This window comes from Mya arenaria, chromosome 1 (assembly GCF_026914265.1).
Source record: "Mya arenaria isolate MELC-2E11 chromosome 1, ASM2691426v1".
NCBI classification, from domain to species: Eukaryota; Metazoa; Mollusca; class Bivalvia; order Myida; family Myidae; genus Mya; species Mya arenaria.
The window spans coordinates 36,742,492-36,764,144 of record NC_069122.1 but is presented as its reverse complement, the minus strand read 5'-3'; the positions used below and the strand labels follow the sequence as shown (position 1 = coordinate 36,764,144).

At 34.1% G+C, this 21,653-nt stretch overlaps 1 protein-coding gene across 1 annotated transcript; it reads right to left on the bottom strand.

Moving 5' to 3' along the window:
• Positions 1–2,784: 2,784 nt before the first annotated feature.
• LOC128226834 (uncharacterized) lies at positions 2,785–3,183 on the bottom strand. Its single transcript, XM_052936910.1, has one exon. It carries the CDS (start codon positions 3,181–3,183, stop codon positions 2,785–2,787), a length of 399 nt encoding a protein of 132 aa, XP_052792870.1.
• Positions 3,184–21,653: the final 18,470 nt, after the last annotated feature.

Genomic DNA, 21,653 nt, shown 5'->3' with positions numbered 1-21,653 from the left:
GGAGCTTTAAAAAGTATTTCACCATTCTAATATGACGTTCAATGTACAATGGGAACCTTTCCAACTCTCCATACAGGGCCAATTTGTTAGTGGATTGTTTAAAATTTAAAACCCATTTACAAAGTTTCTTATGCACTCTCTCTGAGACTTCCGCATTCATTTAACCCTATACTTCAGAGCCGTAGTTTAAAACAGATAACACATAGGAGTCGAAGAGATTAAACATGATATTAATTGGAACTTTAATATTACGAACCAGCCCCATAAGTGCGTGCAGTGATCGCAACCCCTTTCCTGCAAGTGTTTTTGCAGCTTAAATAAAAGAACCCCCACTGGTATAAACAACACCTAGATAATTAAAAGAACCAACAATTTCAACTACCTGATTATTATAAAAGCATTTATCATTATTGCCCAACCTACCACCTTTCCTAAACACCATAACCTTAGTTTTATCAATGTTAACCGTGAGGTTCCATTTACGACAATATGAATATAAACTATTTAAAGAGTTCTGCAAACCATCTTTTGTCTCTGAAATCACAGCATCGTCTGCAAATAACAGGAGATATATTGAAATTTGGTCGACAGTAATACCGTAATTTATTTTTTCTTACAAATGCATTTCAATAACGTTCAAGAAAAAAGAGAAAAATATCGGAAAGGTTATCTCCCCTTGAAATAAGCCAAGGTTACTGTTGAAAAAAATCTGACAATGTTCCAAGGTGTTTTACACAAAGTTTCATCTCGCTATTCATAGATTGAACAATGGACAAAATTTTACCGTCGATTCCCAATTTTATAAACTTATACCAAAGCCTACTTCTATCAATGAAATCATAAGCTTTTTTATAATCAATAAAACAGCAAAACAGCTTCTATTTTCTTTCAAACTGTTTTTGAATCAACGAATGCAAAAAAGACAGGATCAACAGTACTATACTTATTTTTAAAACCAAACTGAGCATCTGTTAAAATACTATTTTCTTCAGCCCATAAGTTCAGCCGTTCATTTATTACGATAGTAAATAGTCTTGAAAAACAGCTAGTAAGAGTAATCCTCCCTATAATTGTTAGGGTCTGATTGGTTTCCCTTTTTGTAGATTGGAATAACAACAGCAGTTGCCCATGATCGAGGGAACGATTTCGTATTCAATATATGATTAAAAAAGGATTTCAATGGTCTAATAATGTGTGGTACTGATACCTGAAAATACTCTTATAAAACGTTTTCAATAGAGGGTGCCTTATTCGAACCTAACTTCTTGATAGCTTTCAAAATGTCATCATATGAGGCACATCTAATGACTCGAAAGTAGAGTTATGATCTAAACCAGAATCAAATTCCCCAATAAGATCATTATATTCTTCCTCGCCTCTGAAATCACCACCCGACATAAGATTACAGAAGAAAGTTTGAAATTCCTCATTAGAAATAGTATCACCATTATTTGCTTTTTTCCCTTTTTTAAATATTTTCCAAAACTCCCTCGGAGACTTTCTTCTTAAATCGTTCATTTTACGACTACTTGTAAAGTTCAATGATTTTTTTTACCTCCGACACTGATTCTAATAATCTGTTTTTGCCACATACAGCTAAGTTCGATCAGTATCCGAAAATGTAAGGTTAAATTGGCATGCAGCGTTTTTATACACGTCATATTTGCGTTTACATTCAGCATCAAACCAATCCTGTTTAACTTTTCCGTCTTGGATATAAAAGAGTTGCGTTTGAGATATTTTTTGAAAATACTTATTTCCTTTATCACATATAGATTAAGTAAAAATCGAAGTCAATCTATCTACATCCCCCTTCCCGCTAATTTCAGAATTTAAATCAAATATTAAATTGTCTATATTATTTGAAATATCATTCACAAAAGCGTCTTTATTCTTTATATCAAATTTATAATATCTATTTTTAGTATTGCTGCTACCCGGATCACTGTGTACTGTATTTACCTTGAATGAAAACGCCAATGGTACATGATTCGAAAACGTATTAAAATCACCACTGAGAAATTGTCAAGCAGATTGAAATTATCATGATGTGTCAATAAATAATTAACGACACTAGCCCCGTTATGGGTCATACAGGTAAAATTCCCATGGTCTCCCGGCCATCGACCGTTAGCTATTCGCAGATTGGTTGCCTTACAAATGTCAAGTAAAAAATCGCCGAAACGATTGGAAGTCATATCTCGAGTGGTGCGAGGCGTGGGAGTATCTATAGTAATTACGTCATTGACATCAATACTACGATCAAATTGAATGAAATCGCATTTACTACCAGTACGGCCAATTAAAGTCACCTAACATAAATATTTTCCCACGCTGACTAAACAATATGATATCTTGTTCTAGCTGTGTGAAAACATCAACACTATTCATATTGAGGTCCGGCGATGACTCCGGAGCTATATAAGTGAAACAAACATATACATCATCATCAATATGCAAACAATTCTTATCTAGTTTAACCCAAACAATGCAGTCTGTTGAATGTTGTACAAGTTTAACTCCATTTCTAATATAATCTTTAATATATACAATAAGGCCTCCACTTGACCGTTTCGCTCTTCGATGTTGGTATTTACGGTTAGAACGAATAGGGTTTGAATATCCTTTTATGTCAATAATTGAGTTCTTATTTTTCCACGACTCACTCAGGCTTATTATGTCATACTCACAGATGACTTCAACAAAATCGTTCGACGAATTTTTCTGAGGAGTGAGGCCTTCTATGTTCCAGGAAAGGAACTTAAAAAAATTCTCACACACTTCCTAACAGGGTCCGCGGTAGAGATGGTTGTTGATAAACAGCTTATGGACCTTGATTAAAGCCTCTTTGCCGTCCTTCCGAGCCTGGAGCATGATAGGAACCAGTTTCCGGCGCTGCTTCACAACCTGCTTAGGAAACTGTTCCGAGATCCCGTACTGTGTTCCCTTTAGTTCCTTCGCTGCCCGACGATTTTTGTCACGATCAGGGAAGTCGGAGAACTTGGCCACAATCGGCCGGGTCTTATCGGCTTGGTAGGGACCGATCCGATGCGCTCTCTGCAGACGTATTACTTCTGTAGGATTGTCTATTTTAAGCTTTTCTTGAATAAACTGAAGTATCTTTTGCTCACAGATTTCATCTTTTTCCTCAGGAATTTTGTGGAACAATAAATTGTCACGCATACTGCGGCATTTCAGATCTAATATCTCAGTTTTCAGTGTATTCTCTGTAACCCTATGCTCCTCTTCAAATTTTTTGGGTAAAGCTGTCTAAGTCTTTATGTTGTTTATTTCGTATAAGGTTTGGCTGTCAAATTCGAGCCTCCGCTCGATGTCACGCACCTTGCTCTCAAGATCATTGATCTTTGTATCCATGCTTTGTATTATGGTATGTATGGTGTTTACACTAGACTGTATGGAATCTAGGCGAGCAAGTTTACTATCCATACTATCTAATAGCTTAATTTGCACAGTAACTAGGTCGTTGTTCACTAACCCTGGTGAATTGGGCGTTGCCTGTCCGCTGTTTGTTACCCCAGGGGTCAGCGATCCCCAGACCGGGTTTGTGCTTGCGGGCATGTTAAGGCATTTAGGCATACATAAACAGTACAATCACCAGTTTAAAGCACCAATGTTCCCTTACAATAGTGTTTGTATATTTCTTTGTATTAATTACATTATTTATTAAAAACAAAAAAAAAAATGTTTTATTTGGAATGCAACTATCTTTTAGTGTTTACAAGTTACTATTACAGAACATGATCCCACACGCTCTAAGTTGTGCTAAAATTTTGTTTTGTATACATGTGTAAAATAAATACAAAGAAAAATATCATTTTTTTAATAATTAACAAGAACAACAAGCAGTCGAATATTCTATATGTTTTACAAAATCATTTCTTTCAGAAAACTGAGAAAATAAAATTCTTACATAGTAAGAAGTAAACGGTAACATGTTTTACGAGTGCGCCCTCATGCGTGAAAATTCTATTTCCGCTCAAACACCATTTTCAAGGGCAGCATTTGTACTTTCATTTCAATACTTTCGTTTTCACCAAAAACCAATAAGCGCCTCCGGAAATGATGAACAGGTTCCCTACCTATCGTCAGACGCAAGTATTTTGTGACCGTTTAAATCGGTATTCGGGAAAAACGGCGAATGGTAACATTGATTTACAAGGCAGTGTTTGTAAAATCTAAGTTAGTTTATCATTAAAAATTATATAGTTAAAAAGAAGAAATCTTAATCTGTGTGGAAATGTAAAATATGTCATGAAAATGTCAGGCAATCATTTGCAGTTAACAAAAATAAAAGTCCATTTTTGTAAAATTTAACGTCAATTACATATTTGACGTCGCAAACTGAACCCCCTTCCCGATAGACAAGACAATCCTTCTATTCATTAAGTTGATGCTTCGCGTTCAAGACCTTCGTCTCTACCTCAAAGGTCAAGGTCACAGTTTCAATGTTATTATTATGGAATGCTGCTAATATGCATAAAGAGTTTAGTTGGTCGTAGCAAGGCTGTAATTTTGTCATGCACAGAGATTTTAAAATGAATTCGCACAGGGTTAAGTACATAAAGGCAATCTGTCGGGTGCAAAACAAACGACGCTACATCAAACATTTAGGTCATACTTGGAGTTAATTTTTTTGGAAATGCTGATATTGTGCACATCAAGTATGGTTGGTCGTTTCCAGGCGGAAACGCCGTCATACAGAAAGGGATTTAAAATAAATTGGCACTTGTGAATGTTACGTCAGTGTGATGTGATTCGTGCCTGACCAACCACCCTAATTCACAGTTCAAAGACAAACTTATTGATTAATCATTGTGGAAAGCTGCATGTATGCATATGAATAAAGTATCTATACAAGGCTTGTGAATTTGTTATTCCACACAAGACCACAATCTCGCTTTATAATAGTAATTAATGTGATGCTGTAATAACTTGTTTCACAATCGTTGTAAAATAATTAAGTTTAAAATAAATTTGTACTTTACTGAGAGATTGTAAAATTAATTAACAAGTGCGTTCGGTACAGCGAGGCGTGTTTCGCGTGCAAGAAATAATGCCATACCTAAGCATTTAAGGTCACAATTGGAGTTGCATTATTATAAAATGAATCATATATGCATAGCGATGGAGTATAATTCGTTGTGTCCGGGCTGCCATTACCTAAAACTGCATCACTTATCCACACTTGACGTCAACCATCACAGGTGCTGTCATATGTTATAGTTTATGATAGCTCTTTATAGATTTAGGCATATTAGTAATTGCATACTCTAATGAACCGAATGACACATTGAGGGCATATATGATTAACTGCGTCAACTCTTGATTCAAAATGAAAATGCTATTAAATAGGTTTTTGTTTATAACTATATTTTAATGTTCATCCGAAAGTTAAATTAATCAATGAGGCGGTTTTTAATGTAACACAAATGGTGAGTTCTTTAGACCTTAAGTTTCTTCTACTAAAAGTTTTGTTTTGTCGTAAATAATGGCGCTTGATTTTGATCCTTTGGTACAGAAAGTATACCGTCCAACGATCCTCCTCTAGTGATCAAATTATGTTACTTGTGATGACGAATGAAGGAACATGATTTAAATGCTGAGAAAAAGCAATAAATAAATGCACTGAAATTGAACGCTTCTTACCCGTTGAAATTGTTTTCAAGCGTTGTCGAAAACATGTCTTTGTTCCGGGAACCATGTGTTTCATCATATATTGTCGAAAAACACAAGTGCATTAACATTGCTGCTATAATAATCCTTTTCTCCTACAGTAGGTATGTGACCTAGATGTGAGCCAATACTGACGATGTACGCAGCCATTTTTGACAAGCCGGAGGGCCAAAATTGGTTAAAGCAATGGAGGGCAGTGTATATAACCAGAAAGGCCCTTCTGCCCACTGTCTCAACCGAGGCAAGGAACTTTCATGGATACCTTTCGCAAAGAGCGCAGAATCAATCTATATCGTCATGCACCATGTGCACTTCCAATGCCGTACAATCCAAAGTTGTAAACTGTCCATTTCATAAGTGTTTTCGTGATGAGTTGGTCAACCAGCATGCCTACGGATTCCGGGATGGTCCACGAGCATTGACAATAAAAAACACAAAAGCAGAACTCTGGGATAACTCACCATGGGAGATCGCCAAGGTGTTCATGCCACCAGCTGGGTACCAGAACAAAACTACAATTGAAGAGACGGATTTTAACGGCATTGCCGGATTCATCATCAACTGTAAGAGTTTCCAGGGTACCATCACAGCCAGTATCTGTGAAAAGGTAGGATCTTTGAATTTGACTCTGTTTTCGTGTTCATAAAATGCAAATGTGCTTATCTGCACGTACATCTTTTAAAAATGTTAATAATCACGTACCTGCGTGAGATGTTTATTCATTTTAGGATCTTAACATTATGCAAATAACATCTAAATGCATTGAAATTTGATATTTATCGCAAATCTGCAAGTATTACATTTTGCAAAATGTATTCCACCTACTGCTGCACGGTTTCTGGCGTCAGGTCATATGACAACTAATGGTGCAAAAAGTGCAAGCAAGGGTACATCTTAACAATGCATTTCAATATGTTATGTCTTTAGCACTTTAAGCAGCCTGTCGTTTCAACATGAGAAAATCGAACATGAGCGTGTTTGTATTCAGCGGTGTTATCTTGGCAAACAGAAGACTTTCACATTTAGATAAATACGTGGATGGAATAAAAGCAATTTCGCAAAATTCTTCAAAGCATTCTTCCTGCACGAATTACACAGGACCTTTATTTATACAGTGTTTTTATTCATTTCAAACAGTATCATACACATCATAGCTTTACGTACTAGGCACTAAGTTTATTTGAATTACTTTAAAAGAATATTTTTTACTTTAGTAGAATAGATATGTTTGCCACACAGTACACGCCAACAGGGTATACTCTTTATTATATTATATAATCATGACAGGCTATAGATGCATTAAACGATTTGGTTGTGTATATAATGATATGTATTATCATGGACTTCCAATTTGCTAGGTTACACTATAAATGCCTGTACAATTACAGACTGGAGGTGTGTTTCGGCTTCCGGACTTAAAAACAACAACATCCATTAATATCGTGTAACATTACAGGCTCGGGAAACGGTCAACAATATTCGGCACATGCCGGACATATGTGCCAGCGTCCTTACTAACCCGGCCACAACCGAATGTATAGATAACCTGTACGCTCTTCTAAATGAGCCGGCACTGCAGAATCAGACAGAGGTGGTACAGGCTAAGGATGAATTGGACAAGGTATATTTTATTTTAACAATTATATAAGAAAACAAACATAAATTGAAAATAAAATGTGGTATATGAACTGTTCAAATAATCCATTCATTTGTGTACGACAGCTTTGGTTCATGCATGAGAAATCGTTCCACATACTTTAAAAAAAACATTTAACAATTAGAAGAACATTTTAAATTAAAATATAAACATAATATATTGGAATGAAAATTGTCGATATATGTATGATGTTTATAAGGTTGATCACTAAACACCCTAAACATATAATATTTAATATTTATACTTATTATTTATTTAGTTATATTTACTTTAAAAAACGATTCACAATGGCTATAACTTAGTAGAAGCTTTTGATTACTTATTGTACAAGAAAAGTTATTTTCGGTATACTGTAAACTATATGAATATTTTATAACTGAGAAATCGCCATAACATTCCTTACAACTTGACGAGATCATTGGCGGAGGGTTTTAGGTTAATAAATAGGAGACACAATGTGCCAAACGTATGTGCTTTTTGATAAGAAATATAATCAAAGCCGCATAGACTTAGCGACAATTATAACGCCGTGTACCATTGGTCGTATGACGTAGTCTTCGTCCTTTCAGAGCGCAAAACTTCTGTACCAATGGTTTCATTTCACCTAACTGTACATTCAATATTAACTTCAATTGTCTCTATACAATAAACCTGGATAATGAAATTATTTAGCTCGTACATGTGATTTCAAGGCAAATCAAGTAGCATAAATTGACAAGCTACTTAGTATGTCGAAATTTATATTTTTTACCGTTTGAATGAACATATTATTGTAAACATGTTATTTCAAACAAAAAATAATGATAATGAAAACGGAAAAAATCATGTTCAATGAGGATAGATAAAGGTACTCACTCTTTCCAAAAAGCAAAGCATTACTCATCTTTTTTAGCTGAAGACCGCAGACCTATCCAAAGATGAAAACGCATACAAGTATATTTGCCACGAGTTACATGATGAATTCCAACAGAGACTTGGCGATATTGAAATGAAACTACAATCAAAAGAATTGGATACCCAAACCGCTAAAGATAGTATACACACAGAAGGCGACAAAATCCAGAAAAATCTAGAGCTTCTTTGGGAAGGACTTGAAATATTTTCTGATGATATATCGAAAATCAAAAATGACATTCTTTTGTCTATTAAAGAAGAGAGAGCACGTGCTATGGAGCATATAACATTTCTAGAAAGAAGGGCCGCAGAAAACATTGAACAATCTGTAACAGATGGTAAAACAGCAATTGAGATTTATGTTAGAGAAGAGGGAATAAAGGCAACCGAGCACATTGAACAATTTGTAACAGATGGTAAAATATCGCTTGAGACACACCTTAAAGAAGAGAGAACACGGGCAACAGAACACATTGAACAATCTGTTACAGATGGTCAAAGAACACTTGAGACACATGTTAAAGAAATGAGAACACGGGCAACAGATCAAATTGAACAATCTGTAACAGAGGGTAAAAGATCGCTTGAGACACATGTTCAAGAAGAGAGAACATGGGCAACAGAGCGCATTGAACAATCAGTAGAAAAAGGGCAAAGAACGCTCGAAGACCAGAAAGAAATACTTGTGCAGCAGCTGCGTAAAGAAGGGGACAAAAATCTACAACAAAAGAAACTCGGTTAGTATTTCTGTGTTACAATTTGGTTTTAAATGTCGACCAATACTTACATTCACTTATGGTTATTGTTTAGTGTTTACACGAAACAGTTTTTACTTATATGTAATACGTAATGCAAACTGTAGATGTAATATTTCATAAAGTACGCCTTTGCATGTCCATACTAAGTCGATATCCTTTGTAACCAGGTTTTCACATAGTGAAACCTGGTTATTAGACTGACGAACGTCGTTGTTCGGGCGCGCGACCGTGCGGGCGGCCGGGCGGCGTCAAACTTACCTGAAACTGAATATCTTTAGTAAGGGTTGACATATCTTGACCAAACTTGGTCTATAGAGACCTTTTATGGGATTGCGTTTGGAATCTCTAGGGTCAAGGTCAAGGTCACTGTTACTAAAATAGAAAAACGGTTGAAACTGAATAACTTTAGTTAGGGATGACATATCTTGACTAAACTTGGTCTATAGGACGAGATTATGGGTACCTTTCATGGGATTGCGTTTGGGGTTCCTAGGGTCAAGGTCAAGGTTACTGTTACTAAAAATAGAAAAAAGTTGAAACTAAAAAACTTAAGTAAGTGATGACATATCTGGACTTAACTTGGTCTATAGGAAGAATTTATGGAGACCTTTCATGAGATTGCGTTTGGGGTCCCTATGTACAAGGTCAAGGTCACTGTTACTAAAAATAGAAAAAACAGTTGAAACTGAATAAATTTAGTAAGGGTTGACATATCTTGACCAAACTTGGTCTATAGAAAGAGTTAATGGGTACCTTTCATGGGATTGCGTTTGGGGTCCCTAGGGTCAAGGTCAAGGTCACTGTTACTAAAAAAAGTAAAACGGTTGAAACTGAATAACTTTAATAAGGGTTGACATATTTTGACCAAACTTGGTCTATAGAAAGAGTTAATGGGTACCTTTCATGGGATTGCGTTTTGGGTCCCTATGGTCAATGTCACTGTCATTAAAAATAGAAAACAGTTGAAACTGAATATCTTTAGTTAGGGTAGACATATCTTGACCAAACTTGGTCTATAGGAAAGTCTATGGATACATTCATGGGATAACATTTGGGGTCCCTAGGGTCAAGGTCAAGGCCACTGTTACTAAAAATAGAAAAAACAGTTGAAACTGAATATCTTTAGTTAGGGTTGAAATATCTTGACCAAACTTTGTCTATAGGAAGAGTTTATGGATACTTTCATGGGATTTCATTTGGGGTCCCTAGGGTCAAGGTCAAGGTCACTGTTACTAAAAATAGAAAAATAGTTGAAACTAAATAATTTTAGTCAGGGTCCCCATTCATGTAGTGCCGAAATTTAGATGAAAGCACCAAGTCCCCATGTTAAGCGATTCACGAAATAACAGTAGTTCTTGTTTCGTGTGTACTCACAACAATATAATTCAAGCTGTGAATGAATTTGTCTTTATAATTCGGCTGAGTTATATTTCGTCAGAACATGATGAAAACTGTCAGAATTGTTTTTTCTTCTTTTAATTTTTAATAATTTCCCCACGTTTTATTGGAAGTATCTAATTGGTTATGTACAGACGACAGACGATCAGCAGCTTCTTTTCCCAAGCCTGAACATTATGATCTGATATTGCCTTTGTTTTACTTTAGGCTATTCTGTGCCCATGCTTGTCCATATTGTCTGCTCGAAGATCGTTTGAGAGAATGTCTTGCTTATGACGGTTGCATTTTGTTTGGAGAGATGAATCGCAGAGATGTTTGACAAACATGTGTTGTCTTCCCACCTCCTTTCTTAAGGACTCGATGCATTCGTGAGCATCCTGGCCCGTCTTAGGCCAATCAAGAAGTCAATCCTTTTCTCGTCAGCATCGCTTTTACAAATAATGCGAATGTATGGTAGTTTTGCTTTTCGCATAAATATTGGTTTGCGACATGAGTCACTATATCGTCTATTTCTTTTGTCGGTGTTTTGTTTCTTCATTGACGTTAAACAACTTTATATGATATGTTTTATATTTAACCCATTGCCTTGTAAAATAATTCCTTTTTATACGCCCATCTTACGATGGCCGTATTATGGGAACACCCATGGCGGGCGGCGGGCGGCGGGCGGCGGGCGGGCGGCTCCACAATGTTGTCCGCTCTCTAACTTGAACATTTCTCATCCAATTTCCACCAAACTTCATGAAAGTGTTTGTTGGTAAAATATCTAGGTCAAGTTCGATAACCAGCCAAATCGCCTTAGGCACTCCAGAGTTATGGCCCCCTGAATTTGTCAAAATTGGCCATTTTAGCTTTGTCCGCTCTCTAACTTGATCATTTCTCATCCAATTTCCACCAAACGTCATGAAAGTGTTTGTTGGTGAAATATCTCGTTAAAGTTTTACATTTATATTGTCTATATGCACAAACTTATTAATTATGAAGTAAATTCGATCAAATTCTCAATAAACAGTTAGGGTTTACAATGTAGGCTTTTATCAAGCTGTATTAAAGTACTTTGAAAACATTGCGCAGTTTTATATTTCTGCTAGACACCTGAGTTCGGCTTTTTTTGTATGTGTTCCACTTGAATAGCACTTATATATTCATCTGAAAGGAACTATCAAGTAAACTTCAATTAAATACTTTTTTTAGACATTTGTTTGAACATTTTTTAAAAGATGGTAAACTTTATGATTATAATCCTAGAACGTATAGATTTAAAGCGCGTGCTAACATGGATAAAGCTGATTTTCAGTGCCTAAATTTAATGAAATTATGAGTGACCGCGTTTAACAGAAATGAGACATTTCGATTGATGAGCGATTTTCAATTCAAGTATACATTTCAGACTAGAGACATTGAACGTGAAAAAGGTGTTAAGAGCAAACTGATTTTTCAGCTCATTTTGATTCTTATCTTATAAAATTACACCAAAATATTCTGCACTTTTTGCTGGAATTTTAATATAAGCGATACGACTTTTGTTGGTAGTTTGTGCAAAGAGAACGTGTTGTCAACACAAATCTTATTGTCATTTGAGCCTGTAACATATGCTTGCAAATTTCGTCCGTATATAGTACAGCCTATGACATAGGTACCATTACCTTAAGATGAATCTAAATCTGTATAATGTCAACAATCTGGTCACTTTCTGTTGTTCTCGTTTTTTGTTGTTGTTTTCCCTATACATTACACAAACATAGCGTTTTGAACAGACTGTATACTGATTCATTAGAACGGTCATATCCTTCATATTTCATGAAATAGGATTAAAGTACCTAGGTGTTTAGAAGTTATTTTAAACATGGCCTCAATTTTTAGCTTCTGCTTTTCTTTTTTTGAGATTTTCCTTATGTATTTAATTGTTAAATTGTCAAAATGTTTGCTTAATCTAAAAGTTATATTCATAGAGATTGACAAGCAAACTTATACCATTTCATCATTTTATAAAAAAAACAGTATTTACTTTTAGTTTGGACATAGAACAACTTGAAACTTTAGCGTCATCGAAAAGGGATTTGTTTTTATTTAGTTCTTCGTGTAGAATTCCGTCATAACGATGATGATTATGATTATGATAATGATCTAACAATAAATTTGTAGAGTAAAATCCTACTATTACTATATATTTGGGCCACCGTATCGCAATACCGTTCACTTAAATATCGACTTCAGCATTTCAATATTTAATTAGAATGTTTGTTTTCGCTACAAGCATAAATAATTATGTCTAGCCATTGATAAGAATGCCAATTTAGTATACTTAATTGACGTTAAATCCGGTGTACATTTTTCGTTTAGGGTAGGCAATAATCGACTAAAAAAAAGTGTCTGGCACGGTTGTACGTCGGACCGGGTTTTAGAAATACCCCAACGCTTCTAAGAATAAACACAGTTTTTAAAGTGCACCTTTCTTTTCTATTTTGTCAAACCCATTCCTTTATTTGGACATAAACATTGAAACAGCCAGCAGACTCTAAGTAAAGAATTGTTATGCCTTACGGAATTAACTTTTTTGTAAAACCATTCATGTGCACTGGACGGAGTGTTTCTGGCCAGTAAAGCCAATCGAGGAAAATATTATTCAATGCCTTCTTAAAAAAAACATTTGTAGGTAAAGTCGTGTTTTGTCAATTGTATAAATGAAGAAATGACAGTTACGTTATCAGATTTCAATAATCAAGTTGTTTTGTGGCCTAGTCCCTAGGGGCAACTATGTAGCAGTTAATGTACAATGTGAAAATAAATAATCAAAATAGAAAAACAACCTACGTAATCTTAACGTAATTTTGACACAATATGATACAAAGGTGATTCAAACAAAAAACATATTATTACAAATTCATATAAACTAAACAGATCATTTAGAGGTTTAAAATGAACATGTCTTTCGTAACAAGATAATTTCCGTATATATGTACCTATCCATTCAGTGATTACGTTTATATATACCTATTACGGATACGCGTTTGCGCATATCAGTATTCAAAGCACACAGTGCGCTGATGGACTGTGTTATCTTTTGGTCTGCTCCAGGTATAGAAGTGAGTCTTTCCTCCATGGAACATAGTTGCCCCTGGTGACTGGGCCAATTTTAAACACAGGGGCAACTATTTGAACAATCTCAGTAGATGATCTTTAGAGAATCATACAACAAATAATCTTTATATATCTTTATCTTTATCAGTTTTTGTTTATATTCAAAACAACATACAATGTCCTAATTCCATTGCGAATATTTGAAAAAAAGAAAAAAAATAAAAAGGTCACCTGTCAATGTCAATTTTATATTTGTTTGCAAAACTGTATCATAGACCAGGATTCATTGGAGTAGCTTACACACTAGAAAAATACATGAAAATGTCACAATCAATGTCATCCAAGCACAACATTAATAGTTGTTTTCAAAACTGTTCGCATGGTCCATATTTCATTGTTGTAGCTTCAGAAATAAGAATGCATACCTTAGTCATGGTCATCCTAGAACCACATTGTTTTCAAAACATGGGTCTGAATTTAATTGCAGTAGCTTCAAAAGTAGAAATGTAGGTCAAAATGTCGACATCAATGTCATCAAAGCACATCATTTACATTTGTTTTTAAAACTGTACATATCATCCAAATTGTATTGCAGGAACCACAAAAATATAACAAAACAGTCAAAAGGTCACACTCAAGGTTATCCAAACACAACATTTTTATCAGTTTTCACAGTGTACATGGTCTTAACCGCATTGTTGTAGTTTCAAAAATTAATTTATGTCCAAAGGTAACAGTCTAGGTCATTCAAACATTGACAATTCAAAACTGTACATCTGGTCTTATCTTTATTGCGCTAGATTTAAAATAAAATAGGTCAAAAGGTCACAGTCAATGACATCCGAGGACGACATTAATATTTGCTTTCAAAACTGTTTACATTGTTTTAATTCCATTAATTCATACCATATGTATAAAGATCACATTCTAGGTATTCCATGGACAATATTTATATGTTGACCTCAGGGGCTTAATTAGAATAATCTTGGTAAAGCACCACAAGACAATGTTACACACCATTTGAGCTCTAGGCCTTACATATTTTTGTCAAAGATACCATTTTAAGGTTGTTGTTTTTCCTTTCGGTTACAAACCAGAGTTTTGCATTGAACTCATTTTTTAACAATTTTGAATGGGCACCACCCAAGATCATCCCCCTTTGACGTTTTATCAAATTTGTTAAGGCGGTTAAGGAGGAAATGTTGATTAAAACAATAAATGTGACGCGAGCTGCCATTCAAACTATCCGATCGATACCCGCCTGACGAATCAGCGTCAAGATAAGCCCCGTTGCCACCCGCCACTACCTCCGACAATATGCTATTATCAACAATACTGTTATTCACTGGTTTTTCATTCAAATGATGCAGATGAAAGTGGAAAACGTATACTGATTATGGCTTTGATCATGTGAAACTTGATTGTTGCTTGTTATTACAGTTTTGCATTTCATTTTATTTAGAAATTGCAAAGAAACAATAAGGTTAATTTATTAGTAATAATAATTAATTTGATAAGTATAAAATAAGTTAATCATCATTGAGAAAAACAGCGAAACTCATTGAGTTTTGACATTTTTCTTAAGAGTTTTTTTAGGAATTTCGAAAGGAAATTTAGTACAAATTTTGTTAACCTAAACTTGTGGTCTAACATAGACAGTCTTTCAATTATGAGAAATTGTAGGTATTACTTATCAAATTTTTTTATTTTAATTACCGGTTAGAAATTACATCTACCGAAATCATATGTTTCATTCAAGTAAATTAATTTTATACTTGCTATTATTTTAATAATAACTTTTGCATATTCTTTTCGTCTGCTTCTGCATATTTGTCGGATGGCCCTTACTACTAAAAGGGTTAACGTGACATGGTTTGCTTAGCATTATCACTATCGGAGTGATGTCAATCGTTGATGACAGACTAAGTACAATAGACACCGGATATACCGATCAAAATTGATCACCTTGAGCATTGTGAAAGTAACTTCAGGACAAAGGAAAGTGCATGGGAATCAATAGCATAGAAGATATCTATTCAGATTGTAATGTATTTCAAGGTATAACACCCTCCATAGTTAATGTATTTATATTGATATACAAGATGGCAAACACATACACCATTCAAAGAAGTTCAAATTCTGGTTAAATATCATACATTAACAAACTCATGGAAAAAAGATACAATGAGGAAAGTAACAAGTAATACGAACATAAATATACCTATTTAAAATATATAATTCATGTACCAGGTAATATCAACAATAATTACAAGAAGGAGAACATGAACATGCATTAGCAATAGGCAGTTGTCAAGATGAAACAAACTTAAAATCATCATAATATTTTTATTGAATGACAATGTTAACATTTTTTGAAATAAAACATGTGTGTTAAAGATCAAGTGTCATTAAGACAAAGGATTATTTAAAGTGGAAGAGGTGATGATAGTCATTTCATTTCAGCATGCAAGTTTTATATATTATTCGAACACTACAAAATCACAGAGGTTTCACAATTTATAGCAATGTGCAGGGTCAGAAAATGATGAAAATTCCTCGATGTGGCCAAAAAGGAAGTAAGCGAGCCTTTGGTGAGCTTACTAACATAGTTTCTGGACGAGTTGAATAAAACAATGTATTTTATGACGACGAGATTCAGAATCTTTTATCAAATGTTGAAAAAAAGTTTAAAATAAAAGCAAAAACACCCTACTTGTTTTACCTGATCTTGTGATGAACCAAACACCACAAAGCAATCCTGTTTCCCGCACTACATGCATTTTAGAAATGAAGTAATTATAAATAAAACCACAGATACATGCGATCATTCTAATAATGTTTAGAAAGTAGAATACATATTAAGATGATATCCAGTACGGCAGTAGTAATTACAACAACAAAAACCTTTTAATGACATTTACTATCTTTTACATCGTGACATCATAATGACATCACAACGCTATCCGGTAAGATGACGTCATAATTTGCTATGTATGAATGACGTGATTTCCCCTTTAAACACATAAAGTACCGAACGTCATTAAAAGTGTTTTTCAAGAACTTAAGATTAAATATCAAGTTTTTCTCTTAAGAATTGGTTCGAAACTGATTTACTATTTTCATGTATATCTTCATCATAAAAAAATCAAAATGAGAAATAATATATGCCTTGCTTGAATATTGTAAGTAAAGCAATTATTCTTTGCCACAGAGTTCGCTTAAAAACATGTGGAGCGATTAATATCTGACCAATAGAAATAGAGCAATGATACATTAAATATTATAAATGTGTATTTAGCACAGAAAAATATACGATGGCTATATTTAACCGGAAGCAAGGTATACCACGCGAAAGATAAATTAAATGTTAAGGGTTCATTATTTCTTAGTCTTCACAAATATATGTTTAAAACGGGATTCGTATTATCCCAAAACGTCTATTAAGAGGTTGTTGAACAAACAGGGTGTTTTGAAAAATATGACATCATATTTAGAGAAAGCATTTAATGTTTGAAAAAGTTTATTCATAATTAACATTGTTGCTGCACATGCAGTTTTTACAGAACAGCATAAACGCATCAAAATACAGAAACAGACATTGTGAATATCGTCGGCCGATGGTGTTGACCGGTAAATTTGGACTTAGTCCGACTACAAATCTTCAAAAGTTCGGTCCGTTTCACAAACAGTTTTCACGTTCAAGTGTAATAATATAATAAATATGTAATGTTCGTCAACTATTAGCTACGCTTAAAAGTCAATAATAATGGAAAATATAAATCAAATATAACATCAATTTCTCAATAATGTTTTCAAATTACTATTTGCTTACTATCCCCGTGTCATATTAGATAGAGTGTAGATTTTTGAATCAGTATCGCTCTAGTTAAACATTACGCAACGTCTACCCCCCCCCCCCTTGTAGTACATAACCATGATACCGCTTATATTCCGCGATGCTAAAAATTAATCATAAAATTTGCGATAAGCAGGTTTTAAATGGCATTTCCAAATGTTTTATCTTTTAGAGCATGCTTTTTGATTGTTAAGATACCAGTACAATCGGAGAAAAAAACACACGAAATCGACAAATCACGATTTTTATAACGAGTCATTCACTGTGCGAGACTGTCAAAAAAGGCGATGTTAAAATTGTATTCGACCCGAAAAAATATTTCGGGCTGACAAAATTTCAGAGGATGTCAGACTGAAAAACTGCCCCTTTTTGAACTTTCACGATGTCTGCGGATAAACTTATTACGTTAAAATTACAAATAAGGGTAGTATGGCTTGTTTTTATCATCTTTCATAGACATAATACGCTTCATATGAATCCCAGAAGGAATAAAAGGCCAAACAAGGCCACAGAACAGTACGGGATAGATTGGCAAGAAAATGTAAAAGTATATGGACTATTTCTTTCTGTGAACATGCTGTTTTGGCATTAGTTTCTGAAACCCTGTACATATCTCCGTTATGCTATATAGACAGTCTTGATATCACTAGCATGAACAATTAAGTAATGCATTATTTTTTTTATTTTTAATATGACATATAAGTAAATTACACATACATTTGTCTAGTCAAAAATATATATTTGTAGATTTCAAATCTTAGCGTTTAAGGCAGCTAAGTGGGGTTCCGATATAACAGACGGGCTAGCCCTGTGTCCATCATGCTTGGATCATAAATAGTAACTTTATTCGTTAATAATTTAAAACTTAATAACTCGAAGGATGTTTAAATCTTAATGATTTGTTTTTACAAAATATTTGATAACATATTGTTGTGTTTTGGCATTATTTTCAAATCTATACTGGCAACCACTACTAACATGGACTGGTCTAAAACCTGTTGGTTTATGCCGCAAGCAAAACGATGTTTTTTCTTTCTTGGAATTTCACTAAGTTCGTATTTCCGTGTTTTAGTTTGAATACCACCATTTAACTATAGTGGGTAATTAGAATATAGATATTGTTTTTTTTATTTCACCAGATACATTTCAGTCATAAAAGATACTGCGCTGAATTCAACGTGTACTACCACAATGCGATGATGTAAATCAATTATTTTTTTATAATAACCCTTGTTTGTACTAATGATCCATTGTTAAATCCAGTTTGATGCATTAAATCACACTTAGGAAATTCCACGGCAATTAATCGATTGGTCCGACATCTTTAATATATTCCAAAATCCGGGTCATACTTGGTCGTGTCATCAACACATCGAAATTAATGGTTCTACATAAATAGTCTTCGATATAAGTTAAAATATTGATACTAAAAATATTGATATTAAAATATTGATATAATTATGGTTTGGAAACATGTACATCAATACTCATTTGGAAATATTTTAATTTCGAACATCTTCGTCTGATACATGGATATATTTCATGTAAGATCATTTGAATTGTATTAGCATAGGTGCAATACAGAGGGCGGTCTTTGCGCATTGATATAACTATATATATGCATTTCAAGCTATTCGCTACTTTTAAACTTTGTTTACGTATTATTTGAATTTTTGCAGCAGCAATAACAATTATCTTCGCATTGAAATAATTTAATACCGAAATATTTCCTTCGACGTTGGTGCGAGCTAAATGTGTAATTTGTTCTGTAGTTTGGACGGTGATATGCTACTTTGGGGCACCGTCAAAACAGGTGAGGTAGCCTCTGTAAAGGATTCGAAGGGGAGTATTTGGCATTTAAGTATGTGATACAATTGAAACTTGAAAAAGCAGCATTTTGCGCGCATACTCTCACATTTGCATGAATGAATATTATTCACTCTTGGGTAATAAGGAGAGGCTTCAGTTGGCGTATGAGTACAGTCATTCCAAATGAAGATAATCCTTAACTACTATTCCTTTGTATGCTTGCTTAAAGTTAAAGTATATGAAAAAGTGGTTATGTAAATTTCGTGAAGATCGTATTTTATTTCAAGATGGATTATAGAAAAGGAAAATAACGAGTTGCGCAGCCACGAGTAAACATGATATTTTTTGTATGGTCACAAGTGAGGTAAAATAGGATTTTGAACTGAAATCAGCAAATTTTCTTTGATTCCATGGATTTCTCGCACTGTCTTATTTCATTTGCCCACTTGAGACACTTTAGTTTGACAACATACCCTTTCCGTGGCCTACCTACGAAGGAAAGTAACCTTTTCGTGAAGTTTCGTTTCGTGAAGTTTTCTCTTAAATGCTCGAGCAGTAGATACATAACGCACAACAGTTCCACGCAGATTGAAACTTCATGTTTCCAAATATTTTATTTTATTTTAGATTTTGTGTAATAAAATCCACACTATAAGGATTCATAACTTTTCTAGCAGGGAAACCAACTATAGTTGTCCTTTTAAACATATAAATTGTATCGTTGATGGCGAAGAAATATATTTGACATTGAACACAAACATTGGATTTTTAAAGAAAGAATTCATTTTTCATTTTGTTAGATAATCGAATTTCTGAAACTGCTTTTTAACAACAACAGAAAATTAGACCGTTGAGTTATGGTTGTATCTGTCCTTAACTTGATTTTATTATAAGGAAAGTTTCTTCCCTTGTCATATTTGCCACTCAAGATTGATTTACAAACGATTTAACGAGGTTTATTCTAATTAAATTGGACTAACAGTATATATTTTATAAAAAAAGTTTGATGTTGTTACACACGCATTTGCCAAATGTTAAACAGACGTTTTCTCATTTACATGTATAAGAGTATTATGGTAAATGAACCAGTAAACTTTTTTTATCCCACCCACCCGAAATGAGAAACATAATATATTAATATATTGAATCGGATGGAGAAACATAGAAGTAGCACTGTTCGTCGGTCACCATTTATTACTCGTATGAAGTTAGATATAACTTACTCACTTCTATTCTTAATTAACGGAAATTTACAACGGTTTGAGAAGGCTGGTTGTGCATAAAATTCGTGAGCGGATCTCAGAGATCAAGGTCACACTTGAAAGTCAATGTACCCTAATACGGGAGTTGCAGTACTTTGTGTCTTAACCTTTTGAGAGTTAAAAGAGTTCAATTTTCACAAAATTGTAGAGCATGATAAAAAGATGTGTCACTCATTCTCAATTGTCAGGACAACATGATTTCTTTGGTCATGATTTCTTATTTCTTAATTTAACAATGAATTGAAAATAATACAAGTTCAGACACCTATAGAACACCAAAGGACAACTCAAAGGTCAGTGTCAGACTTGAACGACGATTTATCACAAAATATGTTTCATAGCATTACTTTTCCTGCACAACTTAATCGTTTTTTTGAAATTTCATTATATTTCCACAGAACACGTAAAAGATGTTCGTCGTGGATACCGCTCCTCTTTATATATTATTATTTGAATCTTTTTCACAAAGATATATTGGTTTTGAACTATTGCACTACATACACATCATTCCTGGTCTTCTGACATCTGCATTGGCAACGATGTACATTGTAGATATCACAGCAATATTTCGTGTCTCTTACATGACCTTTGAGTCTTTTAGGTTTTTCTATGAATTCAATCTAACGTCCATAAATTTTTTCAGCTGCATTAGAATATATGTTGCACATAAAACTCGTGCTCTCATCTGAAAAGTCAAGTTCACACGTTCGTATATAAGGAATTAGTGTCAAAGCCATACATTTTGAACTACAATGTATGTTCATGACATTTGTGCTGTTATCACAAATGTCGAGATTCAATTCCTGTTATTAATTACTAAATTGTTAATGATCTTGATTACAATGCCATCGAACATCAGATTTTAACAAAAGCTTTGTAATGCTTCACATCCCACCTAAACTATATAACCGCAAAGTTTTGTTCTCTATTAGAAATTCAATAATCAACTTATTGTTTGTCAAATATGCATGTAACTAGGGAAAGCGTTGGTTTAACTTTTGATTACTTGCTTACCGCATAAAACATCTGATACTAACAACGTTATTTAATAGTACTTCATTTCGAAATACCTTAAACGAAATATGATATGTTTTTCAGATTTACAGAAACAGTTGCTTAACCATTACCAAACAACCGCTGCTGTCAGAATAAACGTCCGATTAGACATTGATGCAGCTGTAGAAGACATTTATGAAAAGCCTATACTTAAATGGAAGAACAAGAAAGACAAATATGGTCAAATA

Coding starts and splice junctions, on each gene's coding strand:
- LOC128226834 (XM_052936910.1), bottom strand. CDS start 3,183: ATGCGTGACAATTTATTGTTCCACAAAATTCCTGAGGAAAAAGATGAA.